We start from the raw sequence: 27,112 nt of genomic DNA, 5'->3' as shown, positions 1-27,112 counted from the left end.
ATTCCTTATTACAAAACAGGTTAACATCAAACAAGTTTTACCGCAATCTTACGATAACGCCAATAGGAAAACACATCCCAACTGCTCATACAAATATGGTGGTTGATGTTTTCGTGCTTCCCAACTTTAATGATTTTTTTAAATCTCAATTGCACCTTGCTTCATATCTTTACATTCGAATGTTCATCTTGAATATCTCTTAATGACTTTTCGTACTGTGTACCTTAATAGGGACTGTATTCATTTCATTGTTTTGTATCGTCTTCAACTGTAATCATAATATTTCACGTATTTCATACTTTATCCCTACATTTTGCCGGCAGCATTAGATCAACGAGACAAAATAAATTGCCCATGTACAGTAGCTGGTACCTGTTCAACTTCTTCATACCTACTAATTGATATTGTGGCTTCTTAAAAAAAGTGTTCTGTAATTTACTTACAATAAAAACCCATTGATACGAGGAGCATAGTCTAGACATCTTTATCTGTGACCATTTCAATTTGGATTATCAGTTTAAATAACCATTAAATTTATTTTAAATTCACCCTCGCCCTGCTCGTCCGGATTAAAAGTATTTTATCTCTGAATTCAATGGGCAATAAATAAGACGAACACAGAAATAGGATTAGTTGCTCGCAGTAACATAATTTTCTCTTGCGTTACAATCTTTTATTTTATCTTATTGTACAGATTTCTTCGATTCAAAGTCATACAAATAAAATAATAAACATAACAGCAACTGTATATAAACCAATGTGATCAACTTCGATTCGACATTACTGCGAGCACCTTCGATACTAATACATTTAAATAATAAATACCAAACTTTATTTAATACCATTAAACCCCACCCGTAGAAATCGCCAAAAATTCTCTTCGTGCCTTATGCACCTAACATCAAACTTTATAATTACTACAAATAGCAAACGGTAAAAGCCCAATTTTTCAAACAAAATGAAATATATATATCGAAACATCAAAATTGTTTTACACAAGTCTTTATGTAGTTAATATTAGTAGCTATAATAAAAAGTACAAGATGATGTGTTATGGTTGCCAACAACTCTCAAACAAAGGCCAACATGACGTAGAAACTATCAATAATAGGTCAAAGTACTGATTTCAACATTTACGTCAATCAATACCGAAATTTAAGGTACAAACAGCCCCCCTGCAGGACAACTGTTAAACGAAAGAAACTAACGGTCTGATTAATGCAGAAACATTAAGAAAATTTAAAAAAGAAAAAACCAGCAACAAATGCCAACCTCTGAATTACAGAATCATGAAATAAGACAGTAACACAGACAATATGGCTGGGTTAAAAAAGAAAACAATTTATAAATCGACACGCATTTATGCATTTAATTTCAATAGGAACGCTCAAAACCGTATATTTTAAATAAGTCAATTATGTATAAAAACCGAAAAAGTTAAAGAACTATATTAAACTTTTTTGCGAGCAGAAAACGTTCCCTAACATTCAAAATGATTCTTGCTGATTTTATAACGCTAAAAACGGCTTATCGCCTAACTGATCATTTTCGTTCAATCGAGTATTTGTTCGGACATAGAGGGAGCTAATACAAAATGACCCTTTTTGTACTCGAAACGAGCTTCGAATGATATTATAAATGCAAATTTTAGCGAGGATGGTGCAACAGCTGAACAATGTGCATACTGACCCTTTAATTCAATTGAATGCCACATTCAAACTAAATAAGAAATGTGAAAAATCCTGTTTTAAATGCCGACATAAAAAAAAAAAACATAAAAGAAATGAAAACAAAGATTTACATAGATCAGTAAATTTGTAAGATATAACGACATGATACACGATGTAGGTTAGCAAGGGTATAAATTAAAGCTCTTTTTAAAAGAATATTAAATAAAATATATATTTGAGAATTTTAAACAAGATCACAATATAAGTAGAGTCTAGAAAAGTAAAAAAAGCATATGGCATAAGATCAGATTCAATTCTTGTATATTTTAGCTGATAGAGTAAAATTCCAAGCAACGTACTCACTTCTACAAGCAAATACATGGACCAACTAATGTAGAGGTAATATAATGAAAGTGGTAAACAAAGAAAACATGACGTGAAAAACACACTATCACCAACAAATCTATCACAAGAATGATTGTAAAACATGAAAATGATGCATAAAATTGTAGAAACAATGAAGAAAGCAATCTCAATAAACATAATGCTTATATCCCATCTAGTAAAACTTGTTTCTTTAGGCCACAACTTACAACTTGATATCGTACTGTTGTCTTCAGAAACAAATAAATGTGTGTCAACGGTTGTTCTGTTGAAGCTTGCTTTGTTCTCGGATAAAATTGTTTGTGATATATTAATGAGATGTGTATTGTAAAATCCAAACACTGGCCAAAGTTTCACTTTAGAAGACAGATTGACCGTATTTGAAATATATATGTTTTTCTGGTTGGACATTAAGACAAAATATGATTTATGAAGTTCCAGCGTTAGTTGCCCTTGTATATAATCCGACTTCTGGTCAAATACATGGTCATCCAGTTTTGTCAATACAACATCTTTAACATAAAGACACATTCCATGTTCTTTTTCACATCTTTGACCACTGACAATTATGACTGGATGACTCAATTCTGAGTGATCACCTAACGTCATTAGACCAAACTCAAATAATATTTTACCGTTATCGGGTATTTCGGGATAAAATAACTTGAATTTTATTATTATATCAAAATGATCTGAACGACCAAATGATAAGCTTTGATTGGCGACAACCCATCCATAACTGTGTTCACATGAAACCGAGCTACAACTAACTTGCAATGGGTCTTTTCTCCGTTCTTGTTGGTTCCGTTTATTATCAGTGTCTGCACATCTAATTGAATCTGCAAAAGAAATAAGGCCAGTAAAATTTGTCAACAGTTTCAAAAACAAAATTATTAGTTATCAAAGGTATCAAGATTATGATTTAGTACGCCAAACGCGCGTTTCGTATTCATAAGGGACGACATCAAAAGTTCAATTAAGGATAAAAAAAACTTAATTCATATAGTTTTTTCACTGACCCCTACCTCCCTCTTACATTAATTTGGGAAAAATTGATTGCCCAATAAGGATATATGTAAAATCGATGTCAATTTATACAAAACTTGCAGCAATTTGACACCCACCCCAAACTAAACTATTTGAATTAAAGGTTTTTATCCTTCATTGACTTTTTGATGTCGTCCCTAAGATTCATCAGTGACGCTCAAATCAAAATAGTTATAAAGCCAAACAAATACAAAGATGAAGAGCACTGAGGACCTAAATATCCAAAAATTTATGAAAATGACCATATAATCGATATTCATGTCAGCACCGAAGTGCTGACTACTAGGATGGTGATATAATTGGGGACGAAACGTCCACCAGCAGTGGCATCGACCCAGGGGTGTAAATAGACCAAAGATGCATCAGAGCAGTAGCAACTGTTAAATACATAAAAATACTAGTAATTAAATCATGTGAGAGGCAACGCCTTGTTTTTTAAAACAGATAATGTGATTAGGTAGAGCACACCTGGATTTGGAAGTAAACACACGTTTAGTCTGATGAGGTTCATCCATATTTGGTAATACATAAGAACTGTCAATTCAGGATATGAAGTTTCAATATTTTGAATTTGATCAGGTACACTTACGAACATACATTTCTATTCATGACAGTGTTCTTGTTTTACTTGTCATTTTTGCATATCGAACAGACATAGAAATTGTTCATCACGTGGCGGTTGATTAATTGTGTAAAATCTTGTTTATGTGAAAATATGAATATTGCTGTACCAAAAAATATAACAGGTATTATCCATTTGTTTGATGTGTTTTCAAGAGCTTTTGATTTTTCCATTTAATTAGGGACTTTCCTTTTAAATTTTCCTCGGAGTTTAGTATTTTGCCGTTTTTTTCCCATGCAGTTTTATTCTCAGTTTTGAAGCGGTAGCCTGTAATAAATCGGACAATGTAATACCAATATATTGACTAATATGATTATCTTCCTTAATACAAATGACGAAGGATGACTTATCGTAACATACAATGGCCATTATTTATGTTAAATCGTAGAACAAATGTAGTTTGCGTAAATATGGAAGTTTTTGTTAATTTTGACGGAAGTTGGAATTTGATATACCAGTAGTTGGTGTAAAATTCAAATATATTTGAAGTTAGGAAGGTCCACGAGCTTGACCATAATCAGAGTGTATGGTAGTAGCTGATTAGTTTAAAACTGTATACCTACTGAATTTATAGTTTTGTGTATTATATTTGAAAATAAAATCTTCATAGATACGAGGATTAAAATTTTATAATAACACCAGCTACACGTTTCGTCTACAAAAGACTCACCAGTGACGTTCGACAAAAATGTCGAAAGGCCAAATGAAGTACTAAGTTGAAAAGCATTGGAGATCAAAAATTCCTAAAAGTTTTTCCAAATACAACTAAGGTAATCTATTCCTGAGGTAAAAAAACCTTAGCATTTAAAATCTTCAAAGTATTGTTAACATTTAATTTATTATTACGAACATTTGCATGGCCATTCATTTGCTTTTTTGGTTAAGTGTTGTTTAATTTTGTTCAGTTACGTTTTTGGTACTACGTAAAATTTTACTTTTGTTTCTATGAATGTTGGCCTACTAACAATCCGATTATCATACGTCTTTACAATGGTGTCAGCGGTTAGGTCAAACATTTATTTAGTTCCTTTAGAGTCAAGAAGTATTAATTTTTTAAAACGATATAAGCTTGATGATGAAAGAGGACCTAAACATAAATGGATATAGATAGGGCATTAGATGATAATGAATTTTAAGTAACTAATTAGGTTCGCTTAAATAAATCAATAACAATTAATTAACTGACACACTATACACAATGATAAAAACACATGTCTTAATGAAAAAAAAAAGATTTTAGCTTTTCTAGTTTTAAAAGCACTTATGTTTTACTCATAGTACTTATCGGAACATGTATTAAGTTCTAAACTGTCTTGATGAGACGGTGTCATTTAATATCATACATACGTCGCTCTTCTTTGTCGTGAGAAAGAACACAGAATTGCCAAACCGTAACATTCTATGATAAATAAATTTGGTGTTTTTACTGTCTTTTGATTGGTTTAAATTATTAGTTTTATTTTCAATGTTGTCAATTTTGATGGCGACACGCCCACTCTGACGTTGAGTATTCATACGCCAACATGTGTGTACTTTGTTATTAGGTTGATATAAATAATATAAAAGGTCTTTGAACCTTATTTTTGATAGAAATTTATTTATAATGAATGGCAATAATTTATTTTGATTTTATTGAACCATAAAACTAATTTTTGACTCTTCACATTTTACATAATCCGCTTCGCGGATTATTCAATGTGAAGAGTCAAAAATTAGTTTTATGGTTCAATAAAATCAAAATGAATGATAGCCATTCATTAATTATCTGTGGAATACACTCATAATATGTGAGTATGCTACAAAGATTCGTTAACTCCTGAGTAATAATCCTTAAAAGTATTAAGCTAACTGCAACACGAAGTTTTTAAGTTTTAACCGAAATGCAATTTCTGAAACTATTAGGACACTGTTGTGGTTTTTGTCGAGCCTTCGACTTTTGTCGAATAAGCGAGACATAGCAATTCTATATATGTCGTCGGCGGCGGCGTCAACAAATATTCACTCTGTTGTTAAAGTTTTTTAAATTTTAATAACTTTTCTAAACTATCCTGGATTTGTACCAAACTCGGACAGAAGCTTGTTTATGATCATAAGATAGTATCCAGAAGTAAATATTGTAAAAATAAAAATTCCATTGTTCCTTGTTTTTCTTTAAAATGGACTTTTTTTTCTACCAGGAAACAATACAATCATTCTGTGGTTAAAATTTTAATAACTTTCATAAACTATATCCTTGATTTGTACCAAATTTAGAAAGAAACTTGTTTAGTTCCAAAAGGTAGTATCGAAAAGAAAATTTTTGTTAAAATTTTGTACCTGTTTATCCTTTTTTACTTATAAATGGACTAAGTTATTCTTCTAGTAAATACTAGATAGTTTTCAGTTAAAGTTTTTAAAACATTTCTGAGGTTTTTAAAACGTTTATGGGATTCTTAAACTATCCTGGATTTTTACCAAACTGGGACAGAAGCTTCTTACGATCAGAAGATAGTATAGAGAGGAATATTTATATGTTTTTTCCTCGTTTTTGTTGAGCCTGTTATAGAAGCAAAAGTAGGCGGAACCCTTACAAATATTTTTAAAGTGAATCGAGTGATGTGGTCTACTGTAACAAGAAACGTAAAGTTGTGATGTGCTGTTGGAGACTTTTTGGGTATACAACTGTAACCATCTGTTTCGAATTACATGCACATTCAAAATTAAATGTTTGATAGACACTCCTCTGCAAATGATATAATATGTTTTACTTGTTCTGGTTTGAAACTAAGTAGGTAATTGTAGAATTAAGTATTGATATTCAACAAAGAAGTAAAAATCTATTACCTTTTTTTGATTTTGTAATTTGAAGTTTGTCTTTTAATTTCCTGTTTTCTTCTTGGAGAACATAGTAAAGAAAGCTAGTGTTAATTTTTTCACATGTTTGAGATCCATCTGTTACTGTAATATAACTATCCATTTTCGTTGATAAACTGTCTAACTGATTAGATATTCTTGTTAATTGAAGACTATTCTTTTGATCATCTAGAAAAAGATAAAACATAATTTTTATTGTCTTTGTTGGCAATTAAGAAAAAATAAATAAGAACTCTGGCTTAAGCTTATACAACGAAAAATGTATAACAATACTAAAATATTTTTTTAAATAGTCCATGAAAGAGGGACGAAAGATACCAGAGGGACAGTCAAACTAGTCGATCTGTATGGCTGAAAATAAAAAGACAAGCAGAAAAATACAGAAGACACAACACATAAAACTAAAGACTAAGCAACACGAACCCAAAATAAACGTGACAAAATCCAATATTGAACTTTATAAACCAATGGAACTAAGAAAAGAAACTGTCTGATCTTGACTTGGTATAGGCATTTTCAAGGAAAATAAGGTAAAAGCTGGTTTAAAGACTGCTCAATCTCTCCCTTTTTATGACATTTGTAGAAATCGAGCTCTGAAAATGTAATTTTTGACCTTAAATTATCAATCATCAAAATAAATGATAAAAAAAAAAAGAAAAAAAAAAGTTTTCTACAAAGGTTGTCTTAATTTCTTTAATTATTTGTTTAATGGAAAACAAATACACTGTATCATAGAACTGTGTCAAAGGGACAACGAACTGATCAAAGAGCAGATAACCGTCCAAGACTTTCAATGGGTTTATAACACATCCCACAACCGGAGGCGTGCTTCAACAGGTCCATAAAGAAAAATAAGAACTTGCTTATTGAAAATGGGCGTCACACTAAACTCTGAAACATATAAATGAACTCAAATTAAATTAAAGAAACCCAACCCAACCCAGACAAGACTCATAAAACACAGAGGTTACTGCAAAATGAGATGGGTTAAACATTTTTCGGGAGATATCAACCCCTAATACCTCTAGCCAATGTAGCATAAATTAACACACAGCATACGCACAGAAAAACTCAGTTTACAGGAAGTTCGAGTCAGATGCCAGAATAGGTAACAAAAGATACTAAGCAGAATGACAATGAAACATAAATAAAAAAAGGAATACTAGCTCCAGAAATCAATTAAATTGGTTGATATAATATGTCTTTAAAATAATAAAACTAAGCACAATCACTCCATAAGGTGTTAATAAGTATCATACAGTTATAAAATATATAAAGAAAAACAAGAACTTGCATTTTGAACCTTAAAACATAAATCTGCATGCATTCCAAAATATGCTATAACTAATCTATAAAATTATAAATTGTGGTCGATAATTTTTAACCGCAATCATAACTTCTGATTTTACAGAACCTTTTAGTAAACAAATGTGTAATGTTTCTTTAACGAAGAATTTAAGATTTCATTATATATGTCAAGAATAAACGGCAAACTTGATGATAACAAATTACATTTGATTAAGTTCCCATTTTGTCAGCAGTGACATACTCGTTACTCCATCGTATGGAGTTGATATATCTCAGTTGATACGTTACACGTTTGAATGTTTACAATCTATGGAATTTCAATAATAGGGTTTGCTCCTTACAAATAAACTGTTTTTGAGATTTGGAGTTTTGGGGGTTTCTGATATGTTTACTCTACCCTTGAATAAGATAACACTTTTAAATGAAGTATTCATTTGTATGATATATATAATATAAATATAAGTTTTAAAAAGCCTTTTTTTTTTAACTATATGAAGAGTTAATAAAATAACTGATTTACGAAAACATACCTCTTTGATCTTAAAATATTTGTTTGTGGTTAATGTTCTTTATATAACAAGAAAATACTAATACCCTTTCTGTTCATCAATAGCATACACGACTGAATTAAAGATGACATAGTTTTTAAAAGTATTATTTCAACAGAAAGGCAAACACCGAAACCTTACGGGCAGACTTGTCACGTTTAACAAGTGATATATCAGTGTTTGTTGTAGTAAGAAACCTATCGTTGACAGAAAAGGTAACAACAATGCCTTTTTTTTTGAAATTGTAAACATCGGGTTTGTACCAAGCTATAGACACTCTTTTGTAAATAACATGTTTTTTCTCCTTTTTCTGGAATTGGAAACAAAGTCAGTACTTTCATCGTAATTAATATTTTGTAAAAATAAAAAAATAAACATATCTTACCTTTTCGAAATTTTGTTTTTTGAAGTTCTTCTTTAAGTTTTCTGTTTTCTTCTTGGAGAACATAGTAAAGATAGTTAGTGTTAATGTTTTCACATGCTTTTGGTCCATCTTTTGTTGAACTATCACTATTTGTTTTTATTGATAAACTATCTAACTGATTCGATATTTTTAGAATAGCAGTTAATAATTTAATAGCGTTCTGTTTTTGGTCGTCTAAAAAAGATACATCTTTGTTAGTAATCAACATCAAAAGGTACTGAGGCTTATGATAACAAGAGTGCACACGCTGAAGTATCTTGTATTCTTTACTTACCATTGATATTATGTTGATAGTCCTAAATATAAAAACCTTTGAGGTCAAGGTCAGATAAACCGAGAAATACATATACAACTTACAATCATTCAATACAATAAATATATCTGTTTAAAGTTTCTAACAGACTTAACCAAAAAAATCTATGTTTTAACCAATGAACCATAAAAATAGGGCCAGGTTCAGATGAACGATGCCAGGTAGACATATATATCTAATAATCAAAGTATGCATTAAATATAGTTGACCTTTTGCTTATAGTATATTAGGAACAAACTTTACCATGAAAACGTATCATTGACCACTGAACCATAAAAATGAGGTCAAGGTCAGCGGACACCTGCCAGTTGAACATGAACACCTGACAACCATCCCATACACCCAATATAGTAGACCTATAAGAGTAAAAGGAAAAAAGATCAAAACACAAAACTATTAACTATAACCACTGAACAATAAAACTGAGATCAAGATCAGATGACACATGCCATGGACAAGTACACCTTACAATCCTTCCATACACCTACTATAATAGACATATTGCTTATAATATCTGAGATATGGACTTAACCACCAAAACGTAACCTTGTTCATTGATCCATGAAATGAGATCAAGGTCAAGTGAATACTGTCTGACGGTCTTGAGGACCTTGTTAGGTACGCACATACAAATTTAGTTATCCTATTACTCATAATAAAAGAGAAATTTACCTTACAAAAAATCATTACTTCTTTTTCAAATAGTCACTGAACAATGCAAATGAGGTCAAGCACAATGGACATGTAACAGTCTGAAACTTCGTAACATAAAGCATCTATATGCAAAGTATCCATGTCTTCCACCTTCTAAAATATAAAGCTTATCCCTAAATGGAGGGTTAAAATAAATAGGTAAAAAAGTGTAACTGAAATATTTGACCTTTCGAAAGTCTTAAAGTAGAAGAAACGAAAAATTTAAGTAAGCGCTAGTTTTTGGAAGAAAAATAATACAAAAGCAAGAAAGGGGGATTTTAAAAGTATTATTTGTCTTTCTCAAAGGGATGTATGTGTATGAGAAAATATGACGGACTCAGTTATTTATTGGTATTTTTTTGTCACTGAAGAACACACCTTCTCATGACCGACTGTTAGTGACTGTATTACATTACACCAAACCATGTGCTAGTACGAAGTATTGGCATGGAAATACATATTTTGTTTAGTTTAAATTTGCTGCAATATATTTGCAAAATCTTTTTGAATTAATGAATATATTTCCTTCGTTCATATCCTCATCTTGGGTTTTGATTCTATTCTTGGTCCTTTTTTTGTTTTATTAAATGTTCAATGTTTGTATAAGGTTTTGGACTATCTAATATTTTGACCGTCTTCAGCAATGAAAAGTCATTCACTGTCGGAATGCGCATCTGGTGCATTAAAATTCAAACCATTAATGTTATAAGTGAGTGTCATTATTTTATACACCACATTAAACTCATCATTAACAAAACTATACAAACAAGGGAGTCTGGTTCACGTTTGAATCTTTTGATGTGTTTGTTCTTTTGATTTTGTCATTTGATTAAGGACTTTCGGTATTGAATATTTCTCGGAGTTTGGTATTTAAGTGATTTTTTACTTTTTCATGATATTTTTTTTACAAATGTATACAGTTGAGTTCATGAAGTAAGGTTGTCAATGCAGCAGCTACAAGTATTATATTTCTTTGAAAAAGGTTAAATTCTATGATAAAGGCTAAGGTTGCAATACACTTTTACATAAATAAGGCCTTTTCTCTTTCGAATTGTTAAAAATACACTGTATTATCGGGGCCTTTTATAGCTGATTATGCGGTATGGGTTTTGCTTATTGTTGAAGGCCGTACGGTGTCCTATAGTTGTTAATGTTTGTGTCATTTTGGTCTTTTGTGGATAGTTGTCTCATTGGCAATCATGCCACATCTTCTTTTATATATAAAGTTTGGGAAAAAAACTTAAAATTGACACTCATAATTTTATCCACCCTCTTTATCTTCTTTTCTAACAAATAAGGCTTAATATTTGTGTAATGATTGTGTATATTTATAGAAAGAGAATCTTCCATAGTTTTGATTTCTAATGGTCATAATGATGAAATATAATCTCTTTTTGTTGTAAACATGCCAACAATCTTCATTTATTTTATCCATAATATTTCAAACAAAAGGGGTGTGGGTGTTTTAACATGTCACAATAGTCACCACAATTTGGTCCAAAGAAAACTTTTAATCTATTGGTCCGAGAACACAATTAATTCGTAGTGCATTTCTTTTAGAACATAAATGAAAATTAAAAAAATCTCACCTGCGCTTTCTCAATGAAATTTTTACAGTGTGTTGTACTACTTTTGGGACAAATTATATCAAAATTATAGAAAACTTCATCGCCTCTAACTCAAAATATGGACAATTTTGTGTTTAGGGTGTCTTGAAATCTTTTGACAGCTTCCGAAGTGCTAATTTTTAACCTTTTTCAGCTGGATCAAATCACTACTTTCTTGTAAAATTCTGGACCCAATTTTTTTTACAGTGTAATTTTACCCCCCTACTTACAATTTGAGGCATTAAACATGGAGAAATAAATTTGGAAGAGGTATAAATATTATTGGCAAGTAACCCACTGTTAACACTAGGGACTATATTCGTGAACAACGAAAATCAAGGGACGACAATTGTGGTCTCGGACCTATTGCAGTGACACAATTACGGAAACCATAGGCATATACCTATATTACCTAGGTAAAAAACTAGAGGCTCCTAAGAGCCTGTGTCGCTCACCTGGGTCTATGTGAATATTAAACAAAGGACGCATTTGAATTCATGTCAAAATTGTGTTTTGGTGATGGTGATGTGTTTGTACATCTTACTTTACTGAACATTCTTGCTGCTTACAATTATTTCTCTCTTTATTGAACTTGGCCTAAAAGTTTCAGTCGAAATTGTTAGTTAAAATTTACAAATTTTATGAAATTGTTAAAAATTGACTATAAAGGACAATAACTCCTTAATGGGTCAATTGACCATTTTGGTCATGTTGACTTATATTTAATTCTTACTTTGCTGTACATTGTTGCTGTTTACTGTTTATCTCTATCTATAATAATATTCAAGATAATAACAAAAAACGGCAACATTTTCTTAAAATGACTAATGATAAAAACTAGATACCCCAATGAAGATTGCGGCCAAGTTTGTTTTAATTTGGCTAAGCAGTTTCAGAGGAGAAGATTTTTATAAAAGATTATTAAGATTTACGAAAAATGGTTAAACATTGACTATAAAGGGCAATAACTCCTAAAAGGGTCAACTGACCATTTTGGTTATTTAACTCATTTGTAGATCTTACTTTGCTGAACATTATTGCTGTTTACAGTTTATCTCTATCTATAATAATATTCAAGATAATAACCAAAAACAGCAAAATTTCCCTAAAATTACCGATTCAAGAGTAGCAACCCAACAACTGGTTGTCCCATTCATCTGAAAATATCAGGGGAGCTAGATCTTGACCTGATAAACAATTTACCCCATGTCAGATTTGCTCTAAATACTTTGGTTTTTGAGTTATAAGCCCAAAACTGCATTTTACCCCTATGTTCTATTTTGAGCCATGGCGGCCATCTTGGTTGGTTGGCCGGGTCATGCCACACATGTTAGTTTCAGAGGAGAAGAATTTTGTAAAAGTTAATGCCGACGGACGACGGACGCCTAGTGATGAGAAAAGCTCACTTTTGGACCAGGTGAGCTAAAAATCATATGCATTTCTGTTAATTTTTCCATAAAACATATTCGGTTAAATGTTTGTTGATAAACATTGCAATAATTTATGGACCTATGTGCGGTACGGATAGCAAACTGCGGACTGTCAAACAGATAAATGCTCTATAAAACATGATAAAACAATCTAAATGTTCATGTAAACCCACTAAGAAGGCTATATTATTCTTCAATTATCTAACAATCAATTTTTATTGTACAAAAACTTTCATTTTTACAAATTTCACCATGGCAATAATGAGAAACAAAACTTTTAACCGTGTTTTGGTACCTTACTTCTGTGATAAAAACGTATGAATCCGATATACAAAGACATCAACGCAGTGGTATTTTGAGGTCGATACCTAGACATTTAAAAGAGATTTTGAGTTCTATGGTTATTTAAAAGAAAAACAACAAAAAATTGAAGTTCCATAGACTAAGAGGTGGTGAAAAAAATTTAAATTAAAAAATTCGTATGTTTTTCAAACTATTAATTTTTTTTATAGATATTGATTACGAATATAGACATTAGTAAAAAATGGTAGATGAACGATGGTCCTCAAGCTCTAACTTTAAATTTGTTGCCCATTATTTCAAGTGTTTTGTTGTCTGCCCTTTATTCTCAATTGTTTACATTGTGCACCCCATTATTCTCATGGCTGTATTTTTATATGCCAATAGGAATCTTCTCATTCTTTGTTTCCATTACTACGTAGTATGTTAGTCCGTCCGAACCCGCATACAGTTTGTTCATAATATTTTATTGTTCGGTTATAATCAATGTTGTTTGTGACAATTGTTTTTGCTTACATACTTTACCTATACTAGGTTTAGTCCACCAATTTGTGCATCAGAAAATGCCTATTTCAAGTCAGGAATATGATAGTTTTTATCGATTCGTTTGATGCTCGATCTTTTGATTTTGCCATTTGATTAGGGAATTTCCGTGTCGAACTTTCCTTGGTGTTCCGATTTTTGTGGTTTTATCTTTCGTTATTCGGACGGAGGGGATGTATCATCCTCACATGAATTATTTCCCAAAGTAAAATGGTGTGTCACAATTGTGCAACAGAATCTTTGTGTATGTCTTAGAGTTACTGGAGAACAGAATTTTTGTGTATGTCTTAGAGTTACTGGAGGAAAATGCGACTGGATTTTTTTAATACACTCTGTTATAACAAATCAATTTTAAGGTGTTTGCATACGTTTTGGTGTCCTCTAGCAAATTATCAATATTAAGAAGTTCTTTCGCATCATTTGAACCAAAATTCCAAAAAAGTTGCCTAGAAACAAAGTATGATCGGTAAATGGTTCAATGATGTCTTGCTTGTTTTAAAGTGCCACGACCGGAACCCTCCACCATATAGCAAAGACTTATTTACGTGCAAAGTACATAACAATCTCTTCAATTGACAAAACATTTAATTATATCACATGACTTCAATGTCCATATTTTGGTCTTTTCGCATTTATGCAATTAGGGATACACAGTGTACATCGAGGCAGTCTAAATATTTAGTTGTGTGAATATAAATCCACACACTCACACACACACACACATAACACAAACAAATACAACAAAACAATCAAAAAAGATAGCAACTTACCAGTTGTCACGATGGCAAGCATTATTACCGACAACGCAATTGTCAATACAATGCCGATAGCAGATACCATAGTACCAATACAGATGCATTTTATTTTATTAGGCATAACTGAGTGTTTGTCAGACGAATATTTTGGAGATTTTACAACATTCACTGCGTCGTCAGATCCTTTTAACAAATCGTCGTCACTGCAATCACCACTGTCATTAACATCGCCTTTATCAGTCTGTTTCTCCATTGTTCTAAAATTAAATAAACAGGACTTATAAGTACCCGGCCACGTCCACTTTTATTTTTTGTCTATCTGATGAGTTAAGCCTTTTTCCAACTGATTTGTATAGTTCGTTCTTATGTTGTACTGTTATACCACTGTCCCACTGTTTTACATTGCCTTATCGGGGCCTTTTATAGCTGACTACATGCGTATGGGCTTTGCTCATTGTTGAAGGCCGTATGGTGACCTATAATTGTTAATGTTTGTGTCATTTTTGGTCTTTTGTGGATAGTTGTCTCATTGGCAATCATACCACATCTTCTTTTTATATTTTCATATTCTTTCAAATAAAAGTGAAACTTAGTCAAAAGACAGGTTTCTATTAGCAAAGTTAAACGTTTCAAACATTTACGGATTACAATTTAAATTTTACGTACGCTATCACTTGGCTTGTAATACCCGTGATGTGATAGTCAAGTTGACAATTAATGTCTCTTTATTGATACACGAGACATGACATGGTGATGATTGAAAATTCTAAACCTAGAGCAAACATTTGAAGCTGACTAAACCTTAATGAACAATTTGATACATTCCTTAACATAAAACGGTATTAAGTTTTGTGATAAAAAATCTTTTTGAAGATAATGATACAATTTCATCAACTGTGTCTTGCTAAAAATTTGCTATGCCTTATAAAAGAAATCAGTTGGAATCGAATCAATGCTTTCTGTTGGCCAAACAAAATTTAAAGAGTTAAAAACCAACAATTCTGAACTTATCTACTGTATGCAGCTAAGGCAATCTATATTTCTGGTTTAAAAGTCCTACTGTTTCAAATTGTCAAGTTTTGAATTAATAGAGAGTTAATCTATGGAAGATTGATACATAAATGACGTTTCAATATCAACACAAAATGGCTGGTTCAATGGCTTGTTATACACTCGTGGACAAAACTCACAAGCAGTGTCATCAACCCAGTAATTTTACAATCGTATCAAAGAAAAAAGCTGAGATTTTGGTAGAACGGTTGCGCATTTCGTCTATTTCAGAATCAACAGTTGTATATATGTGTGCAAAATTGTTCGTTGTTTTGATATTTCAATGCGTAGGATCGAAGAGTGAAACTCTTATTAACGTAATATCAAGTGTAATCTTAAGACGATCTCGGTCTCTAATCTGGTGTGTTCATTCTCTAACAACTATTAATGATTTGATAATATTTATGATATTTTATAAGAAGTCTTTGATCTTAATCATGCAATTAGATAAAACACAATCTGTGGTCATATAAAAATATTTTACTGGTTTCATTATATGTAGTATAATTATTTCCTTTCAGATACATCAAAATTTACCCTTTTTATATCAAATGCTACCTATTTTTCGTATTCAACCTAAGAAAAAAAATATTCTTCGATGATCATAAATCATTCAGCTATCATTTGATACCAGAATTACAAATTTTTTTTTTTTAAGTTCTATCTACATAGGAACTGTTTAATTTTAGTTGAGTACGAGCTTTGGTATGTTATTTCAGACCAGGCCCGACTAAATTTTACCCCTTAAGCCACATGATTGTCATATATGTACTAATATAACATCAGGCTATATTTTCCATTTAGTTATTACAATGTTGGGGGTATGTTTTTTTAAAATAAAATATGATAAATAATTTGTTTCATTATTTCAACCAATTAACTTTTCATTCATATTAATATCAAACATCTATGTATTGTTTTTTGTCGGTATTGGTAATATATCGATCATCCAGTTGCGTTTTAGTGTTAACTTTGTCAGACGGGATCATTATAATAGTTAAATAAAGGCAACAGTAGCATAGCTGTTAAAAATTCATAAATCGATTCAGAAATAAACCCAAATCCGGGTTACAAACAACACACTTCTAAATTACATTGATACAGTCCAATAGTCAGCAGTTCTGTGTTCTGCATTCGATAATTCTAATGAACTTACTACTTTTCTTCACTATCTCGGTAATCTTTATGACTTTTACTTTTTTTTAAACACCGACGAAGATATCAATTGTCAAATTAAAACACATCAGTATAGAAAGTTGACAGAAAGACATGCGCTGAATGAACTATTGATCAATACTATTTAACACAGTTTGTAAATAAACCGACTTATGTGTACATTTCAAATTTAAATGACCTGTTCAATTTTGATGTTTTAGTCTAAGTTTGACGATGTTTTTTAAAATTTAAAAATATTTCTGATTTTTTTCTACGTTTTGTGGAATTATTACATGGGACCAGTTCAGATTGCGACTGTTCAAGTAATACTTCATTCTTTTTCTGTATCTTACTTATATGATAGTTTGAAAATTCTCAACATAAGAAACAGTAAAAAGACAAGATGTCATCAAATGTAATGAAATGAAAGAAGGACATATCAGAAACTGATTGATACAACTAACTTTTCTCGGGTTAAGGTAAAAAAAAATATAGAAAGTTTAAAGTAATCGAAAATCGAGTACTTACTACATATGTAAAATGCTTAAAGTCTCTTGACATTTAAAATTACAGTAAATAAAATGGTTTGTGATTTTGAAATTTGGACTACATTGGTTGAAGTGAAAACGTTAATATAATTCAAATTGTGTACATTACCCGATATCAACAATCTTACATTAATTCTTCCTTGTATTTACATAAATAAACTGTGTACTTCCGTTACACAATATTGACCTACGATACGTAAGTAAAATATTGTTACAAAGACATATGTGTCCTTTTAATCTGCATGTCAAGATATAAATACTAAACATTTCGCTAACGTATTCTACGATTATTATTCGCTATGTATTCTGTGATACTATGATCATATCTACAAAAGGCAGTTATATAATACTTCAATTTACTAAATTTTTCCAAAATGTTTTTTTTAAAACAGGAGACAAAAAAGTCAGATGAGGTGTTTTCTGCTCTTTGGACGGGTTTTTGTCTCCGAAACACTCCATTTCAATTATCAATTTCATAATTCGACTTCAAATCGTTTTGGTCCCACAAAGCTATATACTAGAATGCATTATCTAAATTAATTTACTACTACAATTAAAAATATTAATTAGTATTATAATTTTCACTGTTATTAATATAAGTTAGATAAGTCATACAAATCTAATCTTGAATGTCATCCGAATTCTTTCTTAATTTTCAGTACACGTTTTAGAAATTTAAATGTGACGTCACTTTTGGCGTTGCATTGACTATGGCTAACAGTGCTGTGATTTTGTAATGTATTCGTTTTTATTCTATAGCTGAGTCATAGCTGGTTACCACTTCAGTTTAATCATGTATGTTTATCATATAGTCATTTTATAGAATTTACTGTTTGCAAAACTATGTATTATTCTTGATTATAATGATGTTTTTGTCCTGGACGGATAACCCCAGCCTCACAACTTTTTGGAACTTTTGGTCCTCGGCGATCTTCAACTTTGTAGTTGTTATGGCTTTCAAACTTTTACATCTGAGCATAGTTTTGTGTGGACGTAGCGCGCGTCTGGCGTACACAAATATTTTTTAACCTGTCACCTTTTGATGGCTATTATACGTTTGTTTCTCTGTCATATTTTCTCCCATTTATCTGTTTAATTATTGTAACCCTGTCGTGTAATGTTGTCATTTTAATGTTATAATTAACACTGCCATTTAAGCGTTAGGCATGACACAAAACCAGGTTCAACCCACCATTTTTTCATAAAATGCCCTGTACCAAGTCAGGAAAAAATACGTTTCCTACAGTTTTAGTTTGTAACCCGGATTTGATTTTACTCTATCGAGTTATGAATTTTGAACCGCGGTATACTTCTGTTGCCTTTTTTGTCATTTGAATACTAGTATTTTACTAGTATGAGAAGCCTTATTAATCATATTATTCTAGTTCAAAATACACCCTTACCCTCGAATCATCTTCATGCGATCTTGATCAGTGTGTTATTTCTGTAGTTCAGAATGTTCCTAACCTTTGGAAAAATCTGAATGTGGTAAATAGTCAAAACCCTAGGTATCATCGTCATTAGTCGGAAAATTCACGAACTACCTTACCATTCTAATCTCCCTGTTTTTTTTTTTATCGTAGGACTTTCACAAGGTCATGTTTTTCTCTGATTGTTTATGATGTCTTTACGCTAAATCCATTGGCTTTTGGATATGTGCAGATTGATAGTTTAGTCTAAGATGCATGATTTGATTTTGTTATTAAGTCATAATAATCTTCTATCATTACCGAACTGTACAAAGAAATAACACGACGGGTGCCGTATACGGTACAGGAAATGCTTACCTTACCGGAGCAGCTGGTTTCACTCTCAGTGTTTTTGTCCTGGACGGATAACCCAGCCTCACAACTTTTTGGAACTTTTGGTCCTCGGCGATTTTCAACTTTGTAGTTGTTATGGCTTTCAAACTTTTACATCTGAGCATAGTTTTGTGTGGACGTAGCGCGCGTCTGGCGTACACAAATATTTTTTAACCTGTCACCTTTTGATGGCTATTATACGTTTGTTTCTCTGTCATATTTTCTCCCATTTATCTGTTTAATTATTGTAACCCTGTCGTGTAATGTTGTTATTTTAATGTTATAATTAACACTGCCATTTAAGCGTTTGGCATGACACAAAACCAGGTTCAATCCACCATTTTTTCATAAAATGCCCTGTACCAAGTCAGGAAAATGGACATTGTTACATTATAGTTCGTTTCTCTGTGTGTTACGTTTCGGTGTTATGTCTCTGTTGTGTCGTAGTTCTCTTATATTTGATACGTTTCCCACAGTTTTAGTTTGTAACCCGGATTTGTTTTTACTCTATCGAGTTATGAATTTTGAACCGCGGTATACTTCTGCTGCCTTTTTTTGTCATTTGAATACTAGTATTTCACTAGTATGAGAAGCCTTATTAATCATATTATTCTAGTTCAAAATACACCCTTACCCTCTAATCATTTTCATGCGATCTTGATCAGTGTGTTATTTCTGTAGTTCAAAATGTTCCTTACCTTTGGAAAAATCTTAATGTGGTAAATAGTCCAAAGCCTAGGTATCATCATCATTAGTCGGAAAATTCACGAACTACCTTACCATTCTAATCTTCCTGATTTTTTTTATCGGAGGACTTTCACAAGGTCATGTTTTTCTCTGATTGTTTATGATGTCTTTACGCTAAATCCATTGGCTTTTGGATATGTGCAGATTGATAGTTTAGTCTAGTTAGATGCATGATTTGATTTTGTTATTTAGCCATAATAATCTTCTATCATTACCGAATTGTACAAAGAAATGTAACAGGGTCGGTTATTGGGTAAAGATATAAGAAACTCTGTTGAGGGTTCGGATGATTTATTATACCAGTAGTATACAAATAAACTCTGAAATAACAATATCACAATTATAAATAACAGATCTATTATAAAACTCAAGTACCCTAAGTTATACATTATCACATATAGTTATGGTAAAATACAATGCACTTTAATACTGTGTACTATACTGTGAATACATATAATAGACAATCAGTGAGATGATGTCACTTGTACTTTTGAATCTAATTGTTATACACTACACAAGGATGTACAACAAATGGAAGTTTTTAACGACCTTGACTGGCTATTTTTTTTTTTTTTTATCTTTATTCAATTCTTCAACATATATATACAACAGATATATTACATATTACACAAAATATCACAAGGCAATGTTTTTAAGTATAATCATATATAATCAGCACAATATTTAGAAATTAAATGTTATTACACCTTCGGTTTCTTGTACCAGAATATTATTCTTTAAAAAGTGTTTCTCAAAAATATTTCTCATACATCTTGCATCACACAAATATTCATACAGGTAAGTTATATAATGTTTTACAGTGTATTTAAATAGTCTAATAAGATCAACATTACTGTTTAAATTTTTAAGTAAATTCCTTCTTCTGAAGATACAATATCTCGCTACAGATAACATGAAATTGACAAAACTTACATTTACGCCTTTGATAGGTCCAAATAAACCAAACATAAATACCTCTTCATACACTAAATTATCAATTTTGTCAGAATCAACATTATCAAATAAAACTAACAACTTTTGTTGCATAAACAGATGAAATTCTACTAATTCAGAACATAATAGAAATAAATGAGTGATATTTTCTACTTCCTTTTCACAAACATCACATACATTGTAATTTATAAGTTTCATAGTCATAAGTTTAGAATTTGTGAAAATACAATAATGAGCTATTTTGAAATCTAGATCCATTAATATAGATGGTTTCCAATAGAAATTAACGTTTTTCCATACTTTACAAAGATCATTCTCTTCAATCTCAAAAACTTCCGTCCACTTTTTATAGCAAATAGGATGCTGACATAGTTTACTAGTAAGTAACAAATACAGTTCTTTTGTCGAACACATAGAAAACTCTGACAATTTATCTTTGAAAATGACATTAATATTTATAGAGCGAGAAACATTTCTCCTATGAATATTTTTATGAATAATTTCTGTCCATTCTTTAGGCAATACAACTTTTAAAGTATTATATCTTTTTACAATACTGTTAATATCACAATGATTAGTTACATTTTGTATCATCTCAACTATAGCCATTTCTGGTAAAAAACCCTCTATAACTTCATAACATATATCTTTTACTTGAACAATTCCAGCATTTATAAAATCATACCATATAACAGTTTTTCCATCGAACAACACATTTGGATTACAAAATAAGGGTTGATCATATACATTTTCAGTGCTAAGATCAAATTCAATATCATCTCTTAAGAGATCAAAACCTTTAAACATTTCTTTGTAAACATTAGGAATACACTTCAAGTTTTCTGGTAAAGACATGAATAATATTTCTTCTGATAAGTTCATATTTAAAATTTTTGAAATAAAATATTTAAATGTAGACTTCCATAGCACTTTATAATCCTTGTCTAAAAACCTGGCTAAAAATTTTAATCTAAATGCATACATCTTTGATTCAATATCAGGTAACTGTAAACCTCCATTACTCTTGACTGGCTATACAGATTGAAATAAACAATTAATTTCCCCATAGGCGACAATGGTAGCCTTTTTCGAGATACAGACTTTAGAAAGTTGATTTTCTTAACGAAACCTTGCTAGAATCAAAGAAAAGTTATTAGGACAGTATTTTTTGGTCTAAAAAATATAGGGTCGCGTTGCTTTTCTTAGCGTATTTTGTACTTATCTCCCATGCCTATCAATTTTGCCCTTAAAAATACGGGTCTTGTCCTAGCGTTGAAAAGTCATCTCAGTGCCTTTAGGGCTACGGAATAATTTTTATTTTGCCTTTTGTATAAAGCAGAGTGCACGAAGTCTCTAAAAATAAAAAATAACGGGAGCACATATCGACCAATCAGGATTCGCCATACTCTTAATTCTGAATACCATGTTATGCTCATAAAATGGCTGCGCCCATAAAATCTAATGGTGTATTGTAACCTATACGGTATTTAATACTTTCTTGTATCGTGCAATTCATAGTGCGTTAGATGTACAAATATATATGCCACAAATAAATTATCTTCAAACCGTTCTGGCTTTACTCTCTGAATTTTCAGAATTTTTTATCGGAGGTGACCCCAGTCGAAAAATGTGAAGAACAAAAAGCAGGTTTTTTGATTAAATGCGGTTCTGTTAAAAAGGGACTGAAGATAATGCCCACTTTCTCCAATGATTCTTTATATATCATCAAGTACTGATTATATTGATAACAAAACCAATCCAATATATAACTACTACGGTGAATTTTGAACAACAGTTTTAAATGAAACCGTTTTCGTAAAAAAGTACATTTTTGAAACAGACTATAGCATTTCAAAATATGGAATATGTGTTAATATTTGTGTTTTGACATCGATAACTGTTTGTTAACTACAAAATGGCATGCTTATTTTATTCTTTTAGTTTGATATTCGTGTGAACATTTCAATGTTCGAAGGAGATCATTTCCGTACATTTTCGCTGAATTTGGTAATTTCGATAACAGCACTTGGGTCGAGATTGTTATGTTTAAAAATCGATTTATATTCACAAACTCTAGACGTGTACTTGCTCTATTCAAACAAATCAGCAGAACTTCAGAAAATGACATATTCGTTCCACAGTAAGTCAAAAGTCGAGCCCACCCTTGTTTCTAAGGTAAAATGCAATACCAATATGAAACAGACTATAGCTTAAAAACTAGATAATCAATATTTCATTTGTCACCAAAAAATACCGTTTCACATCAAATGTCAAGTAAAATTACTGTTTTTGACACTTTTTGAGCACTATTATAAAGAAATGTCGATGCTGTATAGATTGAAATAAACAATTAATTTCCCCATAGGCGACAATGGTAGCCTTTTTCGAGATACAGACTTTAGAAAGTTGATTTTCTTAACGAAACCTTGCTAGAATCAAAGAAAAGTTATTAGGACAGTATTTTTTGGTCTAAAAAATATAGGGTCGCGTTGCTTTTCTTAGCGTATTTTGTACTTATCTCCCATGCCTATCAATTTTGCCCTTAAAAATACGGGTCTTGTCCTAGCGTTGAAAAGTCATCTCAGTGCCTTTAGGGCTACGGAATAATTTTTATTTTGCCTTTTGTATAAAGCAGAGTGCACGAAGTCTCTAAAAATAAAAAATAACGGGAGCACATATCGACCAATCAGGATTCGCCATACTCTTAATTCTGAATACCATGTTATGCTCATAAAATGGCTGCGCCCATAAAATCTAATGGTGTATTGTAACCTATACGGTATTTAATACTTTCTTGTATCGTGCAATTCATAGTGCGTTAGATGTACAAATATATATGCCACAAATAAATTATCTTCAAACCGTTCTGGCTTTACTCTCTGAATTTTCAGAATTTTTTATCGGAGGTGACCCCAGTCGAAAAATGTGAAGAACAAAAAGCAGGTTTTTTGATTAAATGCGGTTCTGTTAAAAAGGGACTGAAGATAATGCCCACTTTCTCCAATGATTCTTTATATATCATCAAGTACTGATTATATTGATAACAAAACCAATCCAATATATAACTACTACGGTGAATTTTGAACAACAGTTTTAAATGAAACCGTTTTCGTAAAAAAGTACATTTTTGAAACAGACTATAGCATTTCAAAATATGGAATATGTGTTAATATTTGTGTTTTGACATCGATAACTGTTTGTTAACTACAAAATGGCATGCTTATTTTATTCTTTTAGTTTGATATTCGTGTGAACATTTCAATGTTCGAAGGAGATCATTTCCGTACATTTTCGCTGAATTTGGTAATTTCGATAACAGCACTTGGGTCGAGATTGTTATGTTTAAAAATCGATTTATATTCACAAACTCTAGACGTGTACTTGCTCTATTCAAACAAATCAGCAGAACTTCAGAAAATGACATATTCGTTCCACAGTAAGTCAAAAGTCGAGCCCACCCTTGTTTCTAAGGTAAAATGCAATACCAATATGAAACAGACTATAGCTTAAAAACTAGATAATCAATATTTCATTTGTCACCAAAAAATACCGTTTCACATCAAATGTCAAGTAAAATTACTGTTTTTGACACTTTTTGAGCACTATTATAAAGAAATGTCGATGCTGTATACGGTATTTAATACTTTCTTGTATCGTGCAATTCATAGTGCGTTAGATGTACAAATATATATGCCACAAATAAATTATCTTCAAACCGTTCTGGCTTTACTCTCTGAATTTTCAGAATTTTTTATCGGAGGTGACCCCAGTCGAAAAATGTGAAGAACAAAAAGCAGGTTTTTTGATTAAATGCGGTTCTGTTAAAAAGGGACTGAAGATAATGCCCACTTTCTCCAATGATTCTTTATATATCATCAAGTACTGATTATATTGATAACAAAACCAATCCAATATATAACTACTACGGTGAATTTTGAACAACAGTTTTAAATGAAACCGTTTTCGTAAAAAAGTACATTTTTGAAACAGACTATAGCATTTCAAAATATGGAATATGTGTTAATATTTGTGTTTTGACATCGATAACTGTTTGTTAACTACAAAATGGCATGCTTATTTTATTCTTTTAGTTTGATATTCGTGTGAACATTTCAATGTTCGAAGGAGATCATTTCCGTACATTTTCGCTGAATTTGGTAATTTCGATAACAGCACTTGGGTCGAGATTGTTATGTTTAAAAATCGATTTATATTCACAAACTCTAGACGTGTACTTGCTCTATTCAAACAAATCAGCAGAACTTCAGAAAATGACATATTCGTTCCACAGTAAGTCAAAAGTCGAGCCCACCCTTGTTTCTAAGGTAAAATGCAATACCAATATGAAACAGACTATAGCTTAAAAACTAGATAATCAATATTTCATTTGTCACCAAAAAATACCGTTTCACATCAAATGTCAAGTAAAATTACTGTTTTTGACACTTTTTGAGCACTATTATAAAGAAATGTCGATGCTGTATACGGTATTTAATACTTTCTTGTATCGTGCAATTCATAGTGCGTTAGATGTACAAATATATATGCCACAAATAAATTATCTTCAAACCGTTCTGGCTTTACTCTCTGAATTTTCAGAATTTTTTATCGGAGGTGACCCCAGTCGAAAAATGTGAAGAACAAAAAGCAGGTTTTTTGATTAAATGCGGTTCTGTTAAAAAGGGACTGAAGATAATGCCCACTTTCTCCAATGATTCTTTATATATCATCAAGTACTGATTATATTGATAACAAAACCAATCCAATATATAACTACTACGGTGAATTTTGAACAACAGTTTTAAATGAAACCGTTTTCGTAAAAAAGTACATTTTTGAAACAGACTATAGCATTTCAAAATATGGAATATGTGTTAATATTTGTGTTTTGACATCGATAACTGTTTGTTAACTACAAAATGGCATGCTTATTTTATTCTTTTAGTTTGATATTCGTGTGAACATTTCAATGTTCGAAGGAGATCATTTCCGTACATTTTCGCTGAATTTGGTAATTTCGATAACAGCACTTGGGTCGAGATTGTTATGTTTAAAAATCGATTTATATTCACAAACTCTAGACGTGTACTTGCTCTATTCAAACAAATCAGCAGAACTTCAGAAAATGACATATTCGTTCCACAGTAAGTCAAAAGTCGAGCCCACCCTTGTTTCTAAGGTAAAATGCAATACCAATATGAAACAGACTATAGCTTAAAAACTAGATAATCAATATTTCATTTGTCACCAAAAAATACCGTTTCACATCAAATGTCAAGTAAAATTACTGTTTTTGACACTTTTTGAGCACTATTATAAAGAAATGTCGATGCTGTATAGATTGAAATAAACAATTAATTTCCCCATAGGCGACAATGGTAGCCTTTTTCGAGATACAGACTTTAGAAAGTTGATTTTCTTAACGAAACCTTGCTAGAATCAAAGAAAAGTTATTAGGACAGTATTTTTTGGTCTAAAAAATATAGGGTCGCGTTGCTTTTCTTAGCGTATTTTGTACTTATCTCCCATGCCTATCAATTTTGCCCTTAAAAATACGGGTCTTGTCCTAGCGTTGAAAAGTCATCTCAGTGCCTTTAGGGCTACGGAATAATTTTTATTTTGCCTTTTGTATAAAGCAGAGTGCACGAAGTCTCTAAAAATAAAAAATAACGGGAGCACATATCGACCAATCAGGATTCGCCATACTCTTAATTCTGAATACCATGTTATGCTCATAAAATGGCTGCGCCCATAAAATCTAATGGTGTATTGTAACCTATACGGTATTTAATACTTTCTTGTATCGTGCAATTCATAGTGCGTTAGATGTACAAATATATATGCCACAAATAAATTATCTTCAAACCGTTCTGGCTTTACTCTCTGAATTTTCAGAATTTTTTTATCGGAGGTGACCCCAGTCGAAAAATGTGAAGAACAAAAAGCAGGTTTTTTGATTAAATGCGGTTCTGTTAAAAAGGGACTGAAGATAATGCCCACTTTCTCCAATGATTCTTTATATATCATCAAGTACTGATTATATTGATAACAAAACCAATCCAATATATAACTACTACGGTGAATTTTGAACAACAGTTTTAAATGAAACCGTTTTCGTAAAAAAGTACATTTTTGAAACAGACTATAGCATTTCAAAATATGGAATATGTGTTAATATTTGTGTTTTGACATCGATAACTGTTTGTTAACTACAAAATGGCATGCTTATTTTATTCTTTTAGTTTGATATTCGTGTGAACATTTCAATGTTCGAAGGAGATCATTTCCGTACATTTTCGCTGAATTTGGTAATTTCGATAACAGCACTTGGGTCGAGATTGTTATGTTTAAAAATCGAT

The 27,112-nt window shown here is 31.3% G+C and overlaps 1 protein-coding gene across 1 annotated transcript; it reads right to left on the bottom strand.

Annotated features, from left to right (window-relative positions):
• Nucleotides 1-1,877: 1,877 nt before the first annotated feature.
• Nucleotides 1,878-14,771, bottom strand: LOC134716449 (uncharacterized). Its single transcript, XM_063579447.1, has 4 exons — nucleotides 14,513-14,771; nucleotides 8,818-9,030; nucleotides 6,547-6,744; nucleotides 1,878-2,893 (listed from the first exon to the last, which is right to left on the bottom strand). Exons 1-4 carry the CDS (start codon nucleotides 14,748-14,750, stop codon nucleotides 1,878-1,880), a joined length of 1,665 nt encoding a protein of 554 aa, XP_063435517.1. The 5' UTR covers nucleotides 14,751-14,771.
• Between the last annotated feature and the right edge of the window lie 12,341 nt (nucleotides 14,772-27,112).

This window comes from Mytilus trossulus, chromosome 4, assembly GCF_036588685.1.
Source record: "Mytilus trossulus isolate FHL-02 chromosome 4, PNRI_Mtr1.1.1.hap1, whole genome shotgun sequence".
NCBI lineage: Eukaryota > Metazoa > Mollusca > Bivalvia > Mytilida > Mytilidae > Mytilus > Mytilus trossulus.
The sequence above is the reverse complement of the archived record's forward strand: the minus strand, read 5'-3'. Positions and strand labels throughout refer to the sequence as shown.

Bases quoted from the DNA above. Each gene is read 5' to 3' on its own strand.
- LOC134716449 (XM_063579447.1), bottom strand. From the start codon at position 14,750: ATGGAGAAACAGACTGATAAAGGCGATGTTAATGACAGTGGTGATTGC. The intron at 9,031-14,512 runs GTAAGTTGCTAT...TATCTTTTTTAG, and splicing joins GCTTGCCATCGTGACAACTG to ACGACCAAAAACAGAACGCT. The intron at 2,894-6,546 runs GTAATAGATTTT...TTTCTTTTGCAG, and splicing joins AATTACAAAATCAAAAAAAG to ATTCAATTAGATGTGCAGAC.